At 43.8% G+C, this 18,060-nt stretch overlaps 2 protein-coding genes across 2 annotated transcripts in view; both read right to left on the bottom strand.

Annotated features, from left to right (window-relative positions):
• The window catches only part of rex1bd (required for excision 1-B domain containing), a 140,337-nt gene that overhangs the window by 86,750 nt on the left and 35,527 nt on the right, over positions 1–18,060 (bottom strand). The gene's annotated exons all lie outside the window — the stretch shown is intronic.
• Positions 486–17,449, bottom strand: tmem59l (transmembrane protein 59-like). Its single transcript, XM_083766384.1, has 8 exons — positions 17,122–17,449; positions 15,312–15,417; positions 14,266–14,360; positions 12,450–12,602; positions 3,681–3,786; positions 3,261–3,375; positions 1,018–1,135; positions 486–655 (listed from the first exon to the last, which is right to left on the bottom strand). The coding sequence occupies exons 1-8, from the start codon at positions 17,272–17,274 to the stop codon at positions 497–499; spliced, it is 1,005 nt and encodes a 334-aa protein (XP_083622510.1). The 5' UTR covers positions 17,275–17,449; the 3' UTR covers positions 486–496.

Raw genomic sequence — 18,060 nt, 5'->3', positions numbered from 1 at the left:
AATTGAATCTTAGCGTGTGCCCTCTCCTCTCCTGTCTGCACTCGACACAAAGAGAAAAAAGCCCTGAAAGCTTTCAGCCCTAATTCAAATGCTCTCCTTGACTCCCCGCACGGCTCGCAGACATTTTAAGTAGTCACATTTATTAGTTTGCTTTATGGTGGTCCTGTCGATAAGCAGTGAGCAGGTTTGATCACTAAGCTCTTGGAGCGTAGCGGTAATGTCTAACGATGCGGCTATCAGGATGGAATGACTTTATGAAATCTGTACCTACCAGAGGACAAGCATGGTGTGAGCAGCCGGCCGACACAGCCCATCATATCAGATCAGATCAGATGTTACGGCAGCGTGATCTGTAAGTATGTACATGGTGGTGAATACTGTGTGTGTGTGTGTCTTGCTTTTCTCGTGCAAACCTTTGATCAAGGGGTGGATTTGTAGACAAGTTAAGTCCCCCCCCCCCCCCCCCCCCCTCACCCCTTCCCCCATGTAGTCCCTTTTAAACACACGTCTTGTCGAGGTCAACCTTGACCGGCAGTGGGCCTGCCTCCTGGCACTCCTCTGATGGCTTCATGGCGACCGCAATCACCGGAGTCAGATGGTAAGGGCTGACTTTGTGGGCATCGTCCAGATACTCTTTATCCCCATTTATGCTTAACTGGAAGGAAACAAGACAGCCAGTGGTGGCAGCGTGAAAAATACAATCCTGCCAAGATATATTACGATAGAAAAAGAAATAACTGTAACTGCACCTTTTATGGGGCACATGAATGTGTGGTTTGCTATTGTTTGATAAATAAAGATCTTTATTTATCCAAGTCTTGCTGAGCGAGTATATTATTTATTTTCGCAATGCACCGCTTCACCCGTGCAGCTACACAGACTCAAGACTTGAGGACTGGCCAGTTCAACCGCAGCCTTCTGAGGTCTACCGTTTAGTCACCACGTTGCTCTGCAGGCATTGATGTAAAGCCACACGTTATACACATATAAAATATAAACAGTATATAGCGTGCATACCTGTGTCTTCATGTGCTGCTCTGGTGCGGTGACCAGACTGGCACAGCTGAGCCACAGCATGACCATGATGGAGAGGAAAAGACAGGCAGCTAGAATCCACCGTGGAAGACCTGAACGCCTGGAGAAAGGAACAGTGGAGTGGTAGAAACAAGACGTGGACATGGAACAGTGGAGTGGTAGAAGCAAGACGTGGACATGGAACAGTGGAGTGGTAAAAGCAAGACGTATTGATGGATAAGTTCAAACAAAAAGCTACACATTGTACTTGTCACTGTCTTGTTGTAATATCCCTTCTTAATTTTCTCTGCCACACGGTGGCGACAAAGGGTACAGGATGCCATGGCTTTTAGGTCATATATGGTCACTTTCACTTCCGTTTTCGCTAGTAGACCACCATTGTAAGCAACAGCGTATGTTAGCATTAGCTCACACTGTTTATCTTTTGCCAGAAACATTAATATGTCGTGCGCGATGCAATGAAAAAAATCACAAATCAGATCCAAACCTCAGATGGATGATGACAGTTTCATATTTGATATAAAGCTTTATCTACGAGAATTCTAGTAGTTGGCATACAACTGGTGTAGAGGGAACAGTTACTATTGAGACTGTAGGTAGCAGATTACTATGAAAACCTGAAAAACCTGTCGCTTTGTCAGCTTCCATATATGGTTGTCAGTCCATCACGCCTCGTGACACGTCATGCCTCGTGACATGTCACGCCACCATATATGGCCATCAGTCCATCACGCCTTGTGACACGCTCCATATATGGCCGTCTCCAATACAAAGATCACAACACTGACCTCATCAAACCCTGGATAGCCATACATGGAGAAGACGGGATCATCACCTAGATCTGCATATACAGTATGGAGCCGGCCAGCAACTCTACATCTGACCTCAAACCTCAAACCCTTAGATCTCCATATATGGAGCTGACCTGTTCTGACATTCCATATGTTGATCCTACCCCACCCGTCCTTCCTCTTCGATGTCTCCATTTTAACTGATACATGCCCATTTAAACTCCCCAAAGTTATTAGTGCAGCCGTGCCAGTTCTCAACAGTCCCGAAAATTAAGGCCCGGCCCTACTTGGGCCCTCATTAAACCCTGTACACTCAAGACACTTCCCCCACTGCCACCCTTTAATCTCCATGTATGGAGCTGACCTGTTCTGACATTCCATATGTTGATCTGACCTCATCAAACCCTGTACACTCAAGACACTGCCCCCGCTGCCACCCTTAGATCTCCATGTATGGAGCTGACCTGTTCTGACATTCCTTATGTTGATCTGACCTCATCAAACCCTGTACACTCAAGACACGCTCCATATATGGCCAGTACAGAATTCATTCCAAATGTTGATCTGACCCCCCCATGCCAAAGTGCCAGCGCTCGCCCAGCAGTCTGCAGTCACCCTAAAGGGCAAGGTCGCTTTTCACCCTCAGGGCGTCTTCTGGTTTCTTTTGATTGTTTGTTTATATCTAATCTAATGTGAAAGTGTAAAGTCCAAGGCGAAGTAGACACACATATCCAAAGCATTAATCTTCCAGGTGCTGGACAACAGAATGCACAATGAAAACAAGAATGGAAGTCTGCAGTGCAGTCTGCACACTACAATGAAGCTCCCGGGATATAACTTAAATAAAGACGACGTTGTTTCAACCCAACAGGGGTCTTCATCAGGTCACCAGGTCATGGGTGGTAGAAACAATGTCCTCAATTAAAGTTATATCCTGGAAGACTTCTTCTTTTCAAATGGGAAATGATGGCCTATGGGTGGCGCTAAAAGGAAGGCCAAAACCATAGGAGTCATACTCTGTGGAGCAGGAATGAACATTGTTTGGAACCAGTGTTGGACGGACGGAAAGACAGACAGACGGACAGATGGACTGACGCATGTACGGACTGAGATTAGCCAGATCCAAATATTAAAATGTCTCCCTCCTTGCCTCCTCGCCTCCGTCCTCCAGCATGATGGCGTCCACAACAAAGTCACCAATTTCACATGCAGGAGGACGGAAGATCTGGATCTGGCTGGCTGGACTGGGATCTGGCTATTGTCATTCTATCGCTATAGCGGGGATAAACCTTATTAAACATTATTACACCGTCATATATTCCCACAGTAACTAGCTAAAAGGACTAAACTAAAACAGTTGATAAGTATTTACTGGGTCATTTGCAGGATAATTAAGCCCCATTGCCCTCATTGCCAACAAGGTCTCCAGCTTACCTTGACATGCAGCCCAGGAAGTCATGCTCTGCGGTGGGGTCGTCTGGATGTTGCACGGGGTGCTTTCCTTTGACTCCTGCTTTGGCAGCTCCCTTCTCGCCATGACCTCTCACACCTGCACACAATTCAGCGCTGCTCAAATGAAACTGATTGCATTTGATTTGTATTCAGCCAGTGAGTACTGAATCTGGCAGGGGGAAAATGCAGCCCTTGGCTGTAGGTTACAAACAGAGCCAAGCACAATCCCACGGGTGTGTGCAGAAAAGTAAACAATATTCAAAAACTCAGTGGGGGAGCGGCGGAGAAGGGTGACTAATCTGTGTGTGTGTGTGTGTGTGTGTGTGTGTGTGTGTGTGTGTGTGTGTGTGTGTGCGTGTGTGTGTGTGTGTGTGTGTGTGTGAGAGAGAGATTTATTCTTACCGTGGGGTCCCTGGGTGTGAGAGTGGACCTGTGGCCAGGGTTTGTCGGCCACATTGGAGCGAGGTGCCTGCAACTCGGGCAGAGAGTACTCCATATCTGGCTGACTCTGCGGAATAGCATCAACAAACGCACTGAGCCATCAAAGTAGCAATTATAGCATAGTAGCAATAGCCGCAATTATAGAATTCACCGGCAGAAAAAATATCAGAAAATGGGTCTGTTTAACAGAGTGTGGTCACGCCACAGAGAAGCTCCAGCTAAGAATAGTTGGATGGGAAAATAAACAGAACTGAGAAATGCACAGCAGGAGTTGGATAAACGCCATAGTGGCAGGACGGCAAAGGAGAGATGAGCATTATTTTATTTACATCTCAGAACAGAAGCAAGGTAGTAAATTGATGTGACAAATAAAACAATTGCACAATTTGTCTTGTTGACATTGGATAGGTATGCTATACAGTAAGTACATTCTTAAAATGCAGTGCAAAACACTCAGTCACAGTCTTTTCGTATTTGTAATGTAGAAAGTGAGGCAGTGACAGGAAACAGAGAGTCATCATCACACCTTACGGGTTTGGACAATAGAGATTAAAACAAAATAAAAGGAAATTTAATATTATAAATATTATAAAACCCATCTCCCTCATAGTGATTTATATCCTGATGAAGGGCTGTGAAAGCAGGAGACATGTATCTCCTATTGAACTACACTGGTATACTGTGTAGTTTAGTGTTTAATAAACTGTTAGGATGTAATAGACATTTTTAGAATCTGATCTCAGGTCAGAATGGGTTCAAAAGATTGGTCGTCCGATGACAAGCATTACTTTCGCATTGTCGTTATCTCTGTGCACACCAAAATACTTTCCAAATCAACAGCAGTTTTCATAATAGTGTTCATTCAGTTACCTACCCACAAGGGTCTGTTCGGATCATAACTATAAATAATTTAGCTGGAGACCCTGTGTAATCCCGGACCCCAAGTTAGAATCTACTGTTCTACTCTCTTATTAGAAAAGTGTAAAGCCACTTGCCTGAAGTGGTCCTTTAATTGAAAATTGTCTTTAGGACACTTTATAAGTCATTTTTAACCTATCATATAATTAGTCCTCCTCATGAATGCTCATTATAATATGGCACTATTTTTGTCTACTCACTGTCTTTTAGGAGGGCTGTGGACAGTTCAGAAACCCACCTCCTCTGAGAGACAGAGGGCCGCTGTATGTGTAAACAAAAATGGTACCATATCGTCTGTCGAGTGGAAACCTCATATGTCCAAAACTGTTACTTTCAGGATTCAAATTCAAAAGCATCAAATGTAGCAGATCTCAAGGTCAAAACGATTTACACTTCTTATCGCATTTTGAACTAGTGGATCTGCTATACTGATCTCTCGACCGCGGTCGAAAAATGATGATGATGCTATACTGATCAAGTAGGGCTTAGTTTTATGAAAAAAAATATTAGCAAAATAATTAGCATTATTGGGGACCATTTACCGTATAGAAGAAGATGGATTGAAAATGGCTGAAGTGGTCCTTTAAATCTGCTATAAGCAATAATATGTCAAATGTTTAATGACCTTTTATTTTTACAGTCAGCTATGAGTAAAACGCTCCCAAAAATGTAGTCTCTGTGACACATCTATAGGGCTACAATCTGCAATCAAAGATTTTCCTAGAAGCTTTGTCACAAAAAAATAAAAATAAATAAAAGGTCATTAAAATGTTGACATATTATTGCTTATAGCAGCTTTAATTGAAGTTGAAGACACAAGGTGCATCCCTTGCAAACATGCACAGACAAGCACACACACACACACACACACACACACACACACACACACACACACACACACACACACACACACACACACACACACCATTTATTACATGCGCAGTGTGTCTGGATCCCTGGAGAACTCATTAAAACAGGATTCGAGTTCCCCTCTGTTGACCCTCGCTCCACTAGAGCAGCAGTCCTGTCCAAAAGTCACAATACTACTGCTGGCCTCAGCAAACCACATACATACACAAAGAAGCATTGTAGTGCACAACTACACTTACAGTACATGCAAACACTATCTCTTTCATGTGCATGTGCTGCATGCACACTCACTGTCGCACGCACGCGCACGCGCACGCGCACGCACACGCACACGCACACGCACACACACACACACACACACACACACACACACACACACACACACACACACACACACAGTCTTTCTGCAGGGTAGTAATATTCCTCTGCCCTGGTGTCAACCTCTTTGCATTTACCGGTAATACTTCTGATACCCTGTAGGCCTCCTAGTGGATCCAAGTTACATCTGTACTTGGGCAGCTTGTTTCCCTCACCAAATCTCTTTGGTGAGGGAAGGTCACGAGGTCAAGGTCACGTGTCGCAATGCGACTCGTTATGAGCTTGTAGATCGGCAATTTTTGCGAATTGTCCCCCCCAGAATAGGGAGACTGAGGTATCAATGGGTGAGGTTTCCCATCCCTCAACTATGACATATGAGACAAATGGCTGCCATGTGAATATGGTCAATTGTTGTACCTTGTGTAATATGAATTACACAATTCATTCGTGGATTGGCTTAATGCCTGTTCGGGCGATAGCATAAGATGTTTCTGAAATGCACCGCCATGTTGAGCTAGTAGATGGATTTAAACGTACTGCACGTCCGTGTCCGTTTTCAGCACTGGTTTGTTTACACTTATGTTTCTTTTACACCGTGACCCCAACTGAAATGCTCTTGAGTCGACTGTAGGCCTATTGGTTCAAGTGCATTGGGAAAAAAGGAGCTCTGCTTGAAAGGCACTCAGTCAATGTGGAAGCTCTATTTCGTTTTCCAAAATATTTACAGAACGTCAAACTTTAACGTTGTCAAAGTTATTTCACAACCGGTTTTATTACTGCTATAGCTAGCAATGTTTTTTTTCTCCCCTCCGCATTGTGCATTAAAACCAGATGCACCACTAAAGGAGAGGCCAGGGGACGAGAGGAGCTCAACTGAGGAGGAGGATAATTCTCATTGGCTGCAGACTGGGGAGACCTCGCCATCTGAACGAGCTGGGTCTGTAATGCATTAGTAAAGGGGATGCCAAAGGTCCACTGGCTTGGGGTGTGGGGGGGGGGGGGATATAGAGAGATAGTAGAGGGAGAAAGAGAGATAGAAAGAAAGAAAAAGGGGGACAGAGAGTCGGGGGGGGGGGGGCAAACAATTAGACAGGAATCCTACTTCCTTATTGGGTTGTTTTGGGGGCGTGGGTATGTTGTCCTTTTGCACTGGATTGTATAATGTGCTGTTTACTGTGATGTACTGTACTGTACTCTATATACTGTAACTGTACCGCACTGTGTTGTATTTAGAGTCCCACTGAGTTTTGTGTCTGATGCCGATCCTTCCAATCAATTTGAAAAACGTAGATTTAATTAGAATTTAAATTTCAATTAACTTATGTATATGTAAAAGCACAAATAACTGTTTTAATACACACAGAAATGTTAACGTCAACTTTAGTTTATTTAACCACATACGCTATTTTACACATTTAAAAAAAATTCTGTTCAAAATTGCAAATACCGACAGCATGAGAAAAGTCAAATAATGACCAATATTAGACTGTTGAGTGTTGATAAGCATTATCAAATATTCTGTTTCCCCTCCCATCAACCACCACAGAGTGTCCTTTTCCTGCATGGGGACCGTGTGTTTCCAAGCCTTGTCTGAATAGTAAGTGCCCTGGATGTCCTTGATCAGTGGCTCTCAGACATTTCCAAGTCAAGGACTACAAAATTTGTGTTGTATTTGGCAGCGGACCCCAATTAGAAAAGGTTTTGTGCCAGGGACAAGTGGAAATCGATCGACTTTAAAACAAATCTCGATATTACACTTTTGAATAGCCGAACGTATAAGTTGTTAAAATGATCTTGATGCTATATTAACTATATACTTCAGCAGGGGACCCTCTGGAACCTGGAGGCTGGAACCCCCCCCCCCCCCCCCTTCCCAATGGCCCACTTTGAGAACCACTGTCTTTGATGACATAAGTCACCTACCTCCCTACAAGACTGAGCTGAGGCTTGAGGTTAAAAAACACTTTTCTTAATCAGATTTCTTCCATTGTATTAATTATGAGAGCATAATAAATACAACAGATCTTGTGTGTGTGTGTGTGGGGGGGGGGGGGGTGAGGGGAAGACAGGTCTCAAAGCTGCAAACCACAGAAATTGTGATTATGTGGTTGGTCCACTAAACGTCACCAGGATGTGCGCATGATTTAACCAAGTGAGATATTGCACTGACACTGCAGCCTGACAAGCCAGGCAGGCTCAAACTTTCAAAGATTACACACTGCCTTTACGTCACTGCTATTTGCCTCGTGACTGGAATTCACAATTCTCTTGAGTGTGTCTTTCTTTAGAAATCATTCCAGCAAAATGGCTAAAGCAATTGTCGACAAAACGGTGTAGGAAGTTCAGTCTTTGTATTCAGCCTTGCTCACTCACGGACAACAAAACGTTCATTTGTTCGGCAAGGAAAGGCAGCTCACTAATGGCACTTCTGCACTGTATGGCATCGGGCAGAACTCCACTCGACTACTCACCTTTGTTGTTTTTTCCATTCGGAATGAATAGTACCTAACACCTGGTGGTCATTTTAATGGTATCACCTCTGTCAAGAGTACAAGCGAGCTGAGGCAATACCCACAGGGGATGTGAAATCACTGCAGAATACTGACTGGTAATACGTACTGTAGTTGCCATTGTTATTTAGCTCCCAACTTTTTTATTTTCGTTTATTTTCCCTTTAACCCCCTTATCTCTCCAATTTAGTCGTTAGGTCAATTAGTTCCTCGCAACACATGCAGTTGTCAGTGACTGCTGTTGTATCCTACTGACTCACCTGCCAGTGGGAGTATGGGAGGATGTAGAGACTTCGTCCTACTCCTCCCGCCCAACACTACCTGCTGACAGGTGCTGCCCGAGCCGAGTATGTGCAGTGAAAAATATCACCCTTCCCACCTGGCTCCCCTCGCCTGAACAGGCCCATTGTGTTGTGTTGTATTGGTGGTGGCATAGGCAGGCACTTTACCACTGTGTTGGTGGTGGGCAGGCATTTACCACTGTGATGTGTTGTATTGTATTGGTGGTGGCAGGCACTTTACCACTGTGATGTGTTGTATTGTATTGGTGGTGGCAGGCACTTTACCACTGTGTTGGTGGTGGCAGGCACTTTACCACTGTGTTGTATTGTATTGTATTGGTGGTGGCAGGCACTTTACCACTGTGTTGTATTGTATTGGTGGTGTGCACTGGGCAGGCACTTTACCACTGTGTTGTATTGTATTGTATTTTATTGTATTGTATTGTATTGTATTGGTGGTGGGCAGGCACTTTACCACTGTGTTGTATTGTATTGTATTTTATTGTATTGTATTGTATTGTATTGTATTGGTGGTGGCAGGCACTTTACCACTGTGTTGTATTGTATTGGTGGTGGGCACTGGGCAGGTACTTTACCACTGTGTTGTATTGTATTGTATTTTATTGTATTGTATTGTATTGTATTGGTGGTGGGCAGGCACTTTACCACTGTGTTGTATTGTATTGGTGGTGGGCACTGGGCAGGTACTTTACCACTGTGTTGTATTGTATTGGTGATGGGCACTGGGCAGGCACTTTACCACTGTGTTGTATTGTATTGGTGATGGGCACTGGGCAGGCACTTTACCACTGCGCCACCCGAGCGTGTGTTGTATTGGTGGTGGGCAGGCACTTTACCACTGCGCCACCCGAGCGCACTTCAGCTTCCTCCTAATAAAGGGATCGCTATTAAAACTTATAAAAGTATTGCCATCAAAATATACTGATAGTACCAAAAGTAAAAGTACTCAAGCAGAATGTCCACTGTATACATTGTATAATAATCCTTTGAAAATAGCAGATCTACAAGCTCACAATGCGTTGCGAATCTTGCGATGTGACGCATTGTGAGCTTGTAAGTCGGCTATTTCCAAAAGGCCGAAATGTATATAGGGCTGAAATGGGTACCGGGTAATGTATGTTTTCTAATAATAATCTAAATCTATAAAGACACTAGTAACTAAAGTATTCAACTTCAAATTGTAGTGGAGTAAAACTATAATATTTGCCTCTGAGATGTATTGGAGTATACCGTAAGTAGAATACTCTATTAAAGTAAAAAGAATACCTCAAAATTAGTTGAGTAAATGCAGTGGAAAAGGATGTATGTCGTTGAGTGGAGTTGAGTTGAGCCAGTACTATGCACTATGCAGTGGAAGAGTGCCACAACAATACAGGAACAGAACGCAACCAAAGTCAGTCAGTAACCAGATAAACATTGTCCAATACACTCTCAATCTCGTATCTCATATAGTAATCTCATATAGAGTCTATATGGAACTCTCCCATGTGCGCGCACGCACGCACGCACGCACACACGTGCACGCACGCACACACACACACACACACACACACACACACACACACACACACACACACACACACACACACACACACACAGGTTCGACTTGATGCCCCCACTTATTATGGATGTCCACACTGCATGATTTGCATCTGCCGGTGGTGGCTTGGCTTTCCCCCTCGGCTGTGCCTCTGAGTTAGGCTGGCTTTTTCTGTTGTGTCTGTACCCGGAGAGTCAATCTGTCAAGTGAGTGGCGGTACGCCAGCTGCCCACTAAACACAGGCCAGTTAGACCGTCTCACCACCACCACCACCCCACCCCAGACTGGCCTCCACTCCGCTGCCTCAGCTAACATGTCACTGCCATAAAACAAACCCATCCATCACCACCACAACCTAAAGAAAGTTTGGTAATTTCACGTTATGCTGCCACTGTGTGTCTAGTCCAGTGGTTCCCAAACTGGGGGTCGGGGACACCAGGGGGGTCCCCAAATGATTTTGGGGGGGTCCCCAGATGATTAGCTTAATGTGCAACATTGTTTTCAGTAAACAGTAAATGCCACTTAATCCAGGGGGAAAAGATGTACAGCTATATCTTGCGCCACCCCTTACCCCTCATCCCTTATCCCTACATTTATTTGCCATTTTTTACTATTTTAAAACATTTTAAAATAGTTCAAATAGCTGATCTACAAGCTCACATCATGTGGATGTAGATAATTGGCTCGTGGGGCATTCATTTACGGAGATGCAAGGTTTCTATGCGACAGCAATGATATAATAGACGTAATCCAAATAAAGCTGTCTGCCTCTATAAGCATAAGCATAGACACAAAAAACAAATAATGATTCAATTAAATGTGAAAATGTAAATACGTACGTTTATAATGAGGGTGGAATGTCGTTACAGTGATATATCTTTCATCTGAATAGTCATTGTAACTCTTTCATACGATTGATTAAATTGTAATGAACTGAACTTCTAGTGACATCTACTCTACAAGAATCCACTGTGGTCCACTGTGGTGACCAGCTGTTTGAGGAAAGCCAGGTATGAAACTACAGTATATGCAGACTGCACTACTTCCTCTGTTAACCACATTTTCCAGACCAGGTTTTGAAACTCACAGGAGATGGCAGGGCAGCCTTGTGGCCAGTGATGCATTCTCATTATTTAAATTTGGTTTTAGGCCTAAGTGGGAAAAGTGCAAATTAAATGAGTAATACAATAAGTATATCAACCAGCCCCGAGCAACGACTCTGTCTTTAGTCTATAATTCACACAGTCTGTCTTTTATAATTCCACTTTAAAAATCAAGATTGAACTGCATTCCTATTAACCTCACCAAGGACTTTGTTCCTTAATGAATTTGATTTCCCCTTTAAATCTTGTAGCTGTGTTTCCACCCTTGGGTAAGTTCACTGCAGCTTGCCCAGTAGCCCTCCATCTTATGAATTATACATGCTCCTGGCTCAGCCAGTCACACAACTAAGTGGGACATTTTTTAAACACTTAAAGTACCGTCACATTTGTTCTGGTCTGCGTAGCATTCCATTCTATACACTGTCACCATCGCCCTGCCATGTGCCCTTGTTCACTCAACCTTCACAGACACACATTAACTCTAAAGATGTGTTGGCAGTGGCACGGACCCAAACTCCAAGGCGGCATACAGTATATAAAAATATGTGGGGGGGAGAGAGAGAGAGAGAGAGAGCACCTATACTATCTGTACCAAGTAGACCGCTAGACCTACTACACATGTAAACAGAGCTGCTATACCTTTAAACACATCTTAAATCTGAAAGGTTTTTTGTATACTATTTAGTGAGGGCAAAATAAATGCTGCTACTTGTTTCAAAAAAGCTTTATACCCTGTATAACATGTACTGGTATATAACGATGCAATGTGACATAGCTCTGTTTACAAAATGCTGTATCCCCTCCAACTCAACTGTTTTTATATTTTGAAACTTTCTTTGGCAATGTAAACGTATGTTTTCTCATGCCAATAAAGCTCCCTGGAATTAAAATTGAAAAATTGAGAGAGAGAGAGAGAGAGAGAGAAATGGAAATACCAAGAAACGTGGTTAACGTCACACTTGACTTGTGGACACTCGCGTGATAGTAGCTACAGTCAAACTTCCTGTCTTGTTTCATTTAAGCCGGTAACGTTAAACAAACAGAAGCTATCTCGCCCTCTCTCCCTTCTTCATAATCGTTCACTGATCGAAAGAGAGGCTAAAGTTTGAAATAATCATGATGTTGATTTGAAGTGGTGTGGAGAAGCCCCCCAAGGCGGGCGTTCTTACCTGGAAGACCACCACTTTGCCATCGTCAGCCTGCAGGTAGAATGTCCAGGTGGACGAGATGAAGCTCTGGGCGGAGCTAACGATGTCATTACACCAGCTGCTCAGCGCCTCCATAACGGAGGGCTGTTTGGGTCGGTGGGTTAGGGCCTTCAGCTGCACAGGAGAGAGGACAAAGCACTGGATCATTGTCAGCACAGGGACATGCACAGGTGTATAGACTACTGTTTGGTTTTGACAGAATACTGTATCATCAGGGCAGGGAGGTGTACATGTGTATATGTATGTGTGGTGGCTTTGCGCTGTGTCAGCTGTTATTGGTGCCTGGGCTGTCATATATGGAGAAGACACTACTAATAATAATAATAAAGCTTTATTTATATAGCACCTTTCAAGAACAAGGTCACAAAGTGCTTAACAACAAAGGGAACACAATAAAGAAAAGAACACAATAATAATAGCAAAACATTGGATAATAGAAGGAAAATAACATAGGAAAATACGTAACATTCACAACTATAAAGGATTAAAAGCAGCTTTATAAAAATGGGTCTTCAGGAGTGATTTAAAACGAGGAACCGAGTCTGCAATTCTGATTTCTAGGGGCAGGGCATTCCACAGTAAGGGTGCACGGACTGCAATGGCCCGGTCGCCTATAGTTTTTTTACACCAGTTTTTATGGTAAGTAGAGCCTTGCCTGAGGATCTCAGCTCGCGGGCAGGCTCATAGGGGTCGAGTAGGTCCCAGATGTAGGATGGAGCAAGGCCAGTCGTGGCCTTGAATGTAAAGAGCAGAATCTTAAAGTCAATTCTAAATGAGATTGGTAACCAGTGGAGGGTGACCAGGATAGGGGTGATATGGTCAAACTTTCTTGCCCCTGTTAAGAGGCGGGCTGCTGCGTTCTGGACCAATTGTAGCCGGTGAATGAATTATTTTTAAAGACATGAGTAAAGGGAGTTGTAGTAGTCGAGGCGTGAGTAGATGAAAGCGTGGATAACTTTAGTTAAGTCGGGCGTGAGAGGAAGGGTTTGATTATGGAAATGTTGCGAAGGTGGTAGAATGAGGTTTCTAGCTGCGGGTGTAATGTTCTGGCGTAGGGAACCAAGGTTGCTTTCTAAGCGCGCTCTATCAGAAGGTGGGCCAAATATAAGGACTTCGGTTTTTGTTTGGTTGAGTTGGAGAAAGTTATTGCCCATCCAAACTTGAATGTCGGAAAGGCAGGAGTGCAGTTTGGCTAAACTATTGGTGTCGTCCGGGTTGATGGGGAGATATAGCTGGGTATCATCGAAGTTGAAGTTGAGATTGTGTTTGCGTATGATGTTGCCGAGGGGGAGCATATATAGGGAGAACAGGATGGGGCCAAGGATTGAGCCCTGGGGGACACCACAGTGTAGGGGGGCTTTGGAGGAAGTGGAATAGGAGGTGAACCAATTTAGGGCTGTACTACACTAGAGCACAACACAGACCCAATGCACTGTTGCTTGCTTTGTTTACCCACCCACCATGTATGATGTATGTATGGACTAGTTTTTGATCATATGTGGACATAAACAAAATCATTGCATGTGTGTGTGTGTGTGTGTGTGTGTGTGTGTGTGTGTGTGTGTGTGTGTGTGTGTGTGTGTGTGTGTGTGTGTGTGCGTGCGTGCGCGTGCGTGCGTGCATGCATACTAGTATACTAGTATACTGTTTGTGTTGGTGCACGAGGCTGTGTGCCTGCATGTTTGCTCACTGGTGTGGGCGTCCACATATTGGTATCACATCCAACAACAACAACTACAACATGGCTGTGGTTGACATGGGGCAGAGCCATTCTCACCTTCCTCCTCTTGATCTCAGGTTCAGAAGGCTGGCTGGCACAGCCAGTGCTGCAGGCATCCTGCTCCAAGAGCTTAACGTATGCCTCCTGGCAGGCTGAGAGGCAGTTACACATAGACAGAGGGAGGGAGAGAGAGAGAGAGAGAGAGAGAGAGAGAGAGAGAATAAATAAAATGAATGAACATGAAGAAAGTATATGTTTATTTTATTTGAAAGTCAAATACCCCTTTAAACTCGTCGACATTGCAGAATACACAAATTAGCTACAATATCTATGAATAAAGTGTAGAAATACAAATAAAACAGTGCTAAAAAATATAATACAGGAACAATTGCACAATGTAAGCACAGAGAGGTGGAGAGAGATGGGGTAGAGAGAGAGACATGTGTGTTTGGTGCATGAAAGAAGTGGTATGAAAGAGGGAAGGAGTATAAAGGAAAGCCAGGGACCCTGGGACCCAGGGACACACATAGCTCAAAAAGACAAATGTTGAGAAGGATAGAGAGATATGTGTCTTTATTTGGGTAACAAAGAGTAGAAATTAAGGTGCAGGTTGTTAGTGTATGATATATGTACAAAAACAAAAGAGCCGTCATGTATCTGCCTCAAGTGACTGATTTATATACTGTATTTCATCTCAGCTCAGTGGCCTTGTGGTTAGAGTGTCTGCCCTGCGATTGGGAGGTTGTTCAATCCCTGCAGCATGGCCTGGTTATACTACCAACGACTAACCACATGGGAATCAATCCCTCCCTGCTTGGCACTCAGCATCAAGGGTTTGGATCTGGGGTAAATCCCTGTGACATACTAGTGGCATGTTCAGGGGGTGTACTTGTGTACCTGTATATCAAGCCTCATCATGCTACCAAAACTGGAGATAGACTCCTGACCTTAATGACCTATGGGCCACATGGCTCAGGAAGAGTTGGTTTCCATTCCTTTGTTTTCCTTTTTTTTTTTTTTCTATATTTCTGATGTGATGACAGACAGAAAGACAAACAGAGACAGACAGACAGTGTGATAAACAGACAGATGTAAAGTCTTACCTCCCTGACACTCCTCTCGGCTGGTGTTGAAGCCAGCATCGCCATTGACAAACTGGCAAATGGAGTAGAGACGGCAGCCACGATGACACGCATTCATTATGGAGTCCTGGGGTGGGCAGAATTAGTCTCATTAGTCACATCACAGGTTTGGTGTAAAACAGTGGGTTAAATTCATTTTTGTGCAAGCGTCATCGTTTTTGTTATTTCCAGAAAGGATAGAAGAAGAAAATTATATAGCTATTAGCTACACATCTGACACCTGATCTATCCAGTGCGGTAAAAGTAGCCTACCTGAGGTCGACATAAGGTGCGGTATAAGGTAAGACGATAAAGATGTGTGAGCATAGCAGCAGTGCAGATATTGTCATGCATGTTATGCAAAGTGACATACTGTAGGCTCTTAAGTAGTACACAAGAACTATGTAATAACAAAACGTGACATATCAATGTAACACCTGGCAGTCCCATTAAAAGCTTGGCATAAACTGTAAATTCTGAGCTAAAAAAGTAGGCCACAGTCTGGCTGCAAGATGAACACAAGGCAATTTGTCTATTTCTACCAACTCGTGCATAGTCTAACTTCCACTTGTCGTTGGCTGCTTTCCCTGGCCTGGCTGGCCAGTGCAAAATAACAGAACAGCGCCTTCTTAATTGTGAAAGAAGAGACAAAAAGATTCTATATTAGTTAGTGTCAAGCATGTCTGACATCGTTTGCGTTTCTTCAATAATGTAGTCTGGAAGGACTCACATCGACCCGACCTTTCACACAATGAATGCCCCTATGTATTCATGGTAAATTGTTTACGCAAACAGCTAGATTATTATTGTCCCATTATTGTCCCTTAAACCTAGCCTATACACAGAGTGATAACGCACAAGTCACTCATTTATAGGCATAATAGCAACGCCAGCAATAATTGTTGACGGTAATTCTGCGGAGTTGTTGTGCTTTGCTGTAGCCAGCCCAGCCCCAGGCGGCCAGGCCTAATCCATTTTGCAGTTGTGCTGCTGTGCTCTTCACGCGCTGCATGCCCTGAATGATGTGTGAACACAACCACACCTGAACACAGCCGATCATGAACTGACAGAAATACTGAAGAGATCTGGTCAGCTATGAGCCAAGCAAGCTCCTCATCTCCCTCATGCATGCCTCCATCCCAGTCTATATGAGTTAACTTGTACAACTTGCACCCAGTATTTCAATTTATTTATAGACTAATAGGCAATAGCCCAATCAAATTATTTATTTAGCCCTCTTTAAAGGCATGACGCCAACATGTCCCGTCGGAGCTGCATGCATAAAGCCTGTACTACAAGCCCAGGTGCGGGCCCTTGTGGATAATTGCACCTTACACGTTTAGCTATAAAAGCTTTATTTTATAGGAAGGCTAATGCATGTCGAGTTTGGGAAGAACATTTGGTAAAATAACGAGACAGTGAAGTGTATAGAAGTATTTATATTTTATATCGGCCGAATTGTGCACAATAGCGTCATGATGTCCACAAAGACGCAGCGAAAAATCGGAGCGTTATTAGCGCATGGGTGACCAGTCGGGTTACGCACTAACCCAAACACATTCATAGTATCAATTTCATATTAATAGACTTGCCATGTCAATATAGCATGCAGCCTAATATTGTATATTAGCCTACATTTCGTCCTATAGCCACTGAAACCGAAACGTCGGGCGGTAGCAGGACTGTCAGCTTTGACAATGTACCGGCTACTGCTCTGCGGAACAGCCTCGGCTATAGCCTACAGCACAAAGCCTCATCCAGTCCCCAGCCCAGCCCAGGCAGGGTAACTTACTTTAGCAGGGCTTTTGTTTTTGATGATGAGCTGGCATTGCTTTTTGCAGTAATTGATGTCGCCCAGTTGGTTGTCAAACAGATCTGAGGATGCCGCAGCAAGCCCCGCAAGCACCAGCGACGCCAGCGCACAGAAGCCTCCGGAACGGAGCATTTCAATGCCGGATGGGATCGGAATCACCACTCTGGATTCCGCCAAAACGCTGGCTCCCTTTGCGGAGGTGGTGCTGTGCTGGCCGGATGGATGGATGGATGGAGGGATGGTGCTGCTGCCTCAACCCCGATGGACGGCTATCTGCTTCGGTAATCTTCTTCTGCTCTGTCCGTGCTCGTCGTGTCGTCATCGGAGCATCATCACGCACGCTAGCTGCTGCTGCGCGCCCCCCCACCACACAGATGGACTCACTCACTGCAGCAGTGTAGCCTATAATATGATGATAATATATGCACTGATGATTGCTTTTGGCTATTTACTTTATTATTAATACAAATGTACAAACATGGCTAATATAAAGCAGGCTGCGGTGGCAGATGTTCAGCAATAATAGAATGCTGGGCAATTTATTTGAACTATGTTTATTGATTGATCGTTCATTCAGAATCAATGTATGATCCATTTCCCCTTGCATTTAAAGATCAGTTTGGATTACAGGTTGGGTGATGAAAAAATACGTAGCCCAGGCCTACAAAATGTCAAAATGAACCGATTTGGATTTTGTCTAAGTTGTCTAACTATGGATAAAAGAACGGCCAAAATGTGTTTCTGCCTGTCAACAAGAATCATATTCATAAACCTATCTGAAAAGGCACTATAATCTAGCCTGAATTTATTCTTCCTCCTTGGGTGGTCAGAACTAAAACAGCACATGACAAACCTGCCTAACAATAACTATCAGTATCATCGTGGAAATAAACTATAAAATAGATTGTAAATTTACTC

Source organism: Protomyctophum parallelum, assembly GCF_964188405.1.
Source record: "Protomyctophum parallelum genome assembly, chromosome: 6".
NCBI classification, from domain to species: domain Eukaryota; kingdom Metazoa; phylum Chordata; class Actinopteri; order Myctophiformes; family Myctophidae; genus Protomyctophum; species Protomyctophum parallelum.
Note: the sequence above shows the minus strand (reverse complement) of the source record. Positions and strands in the feature narration are given on the sequence as shown.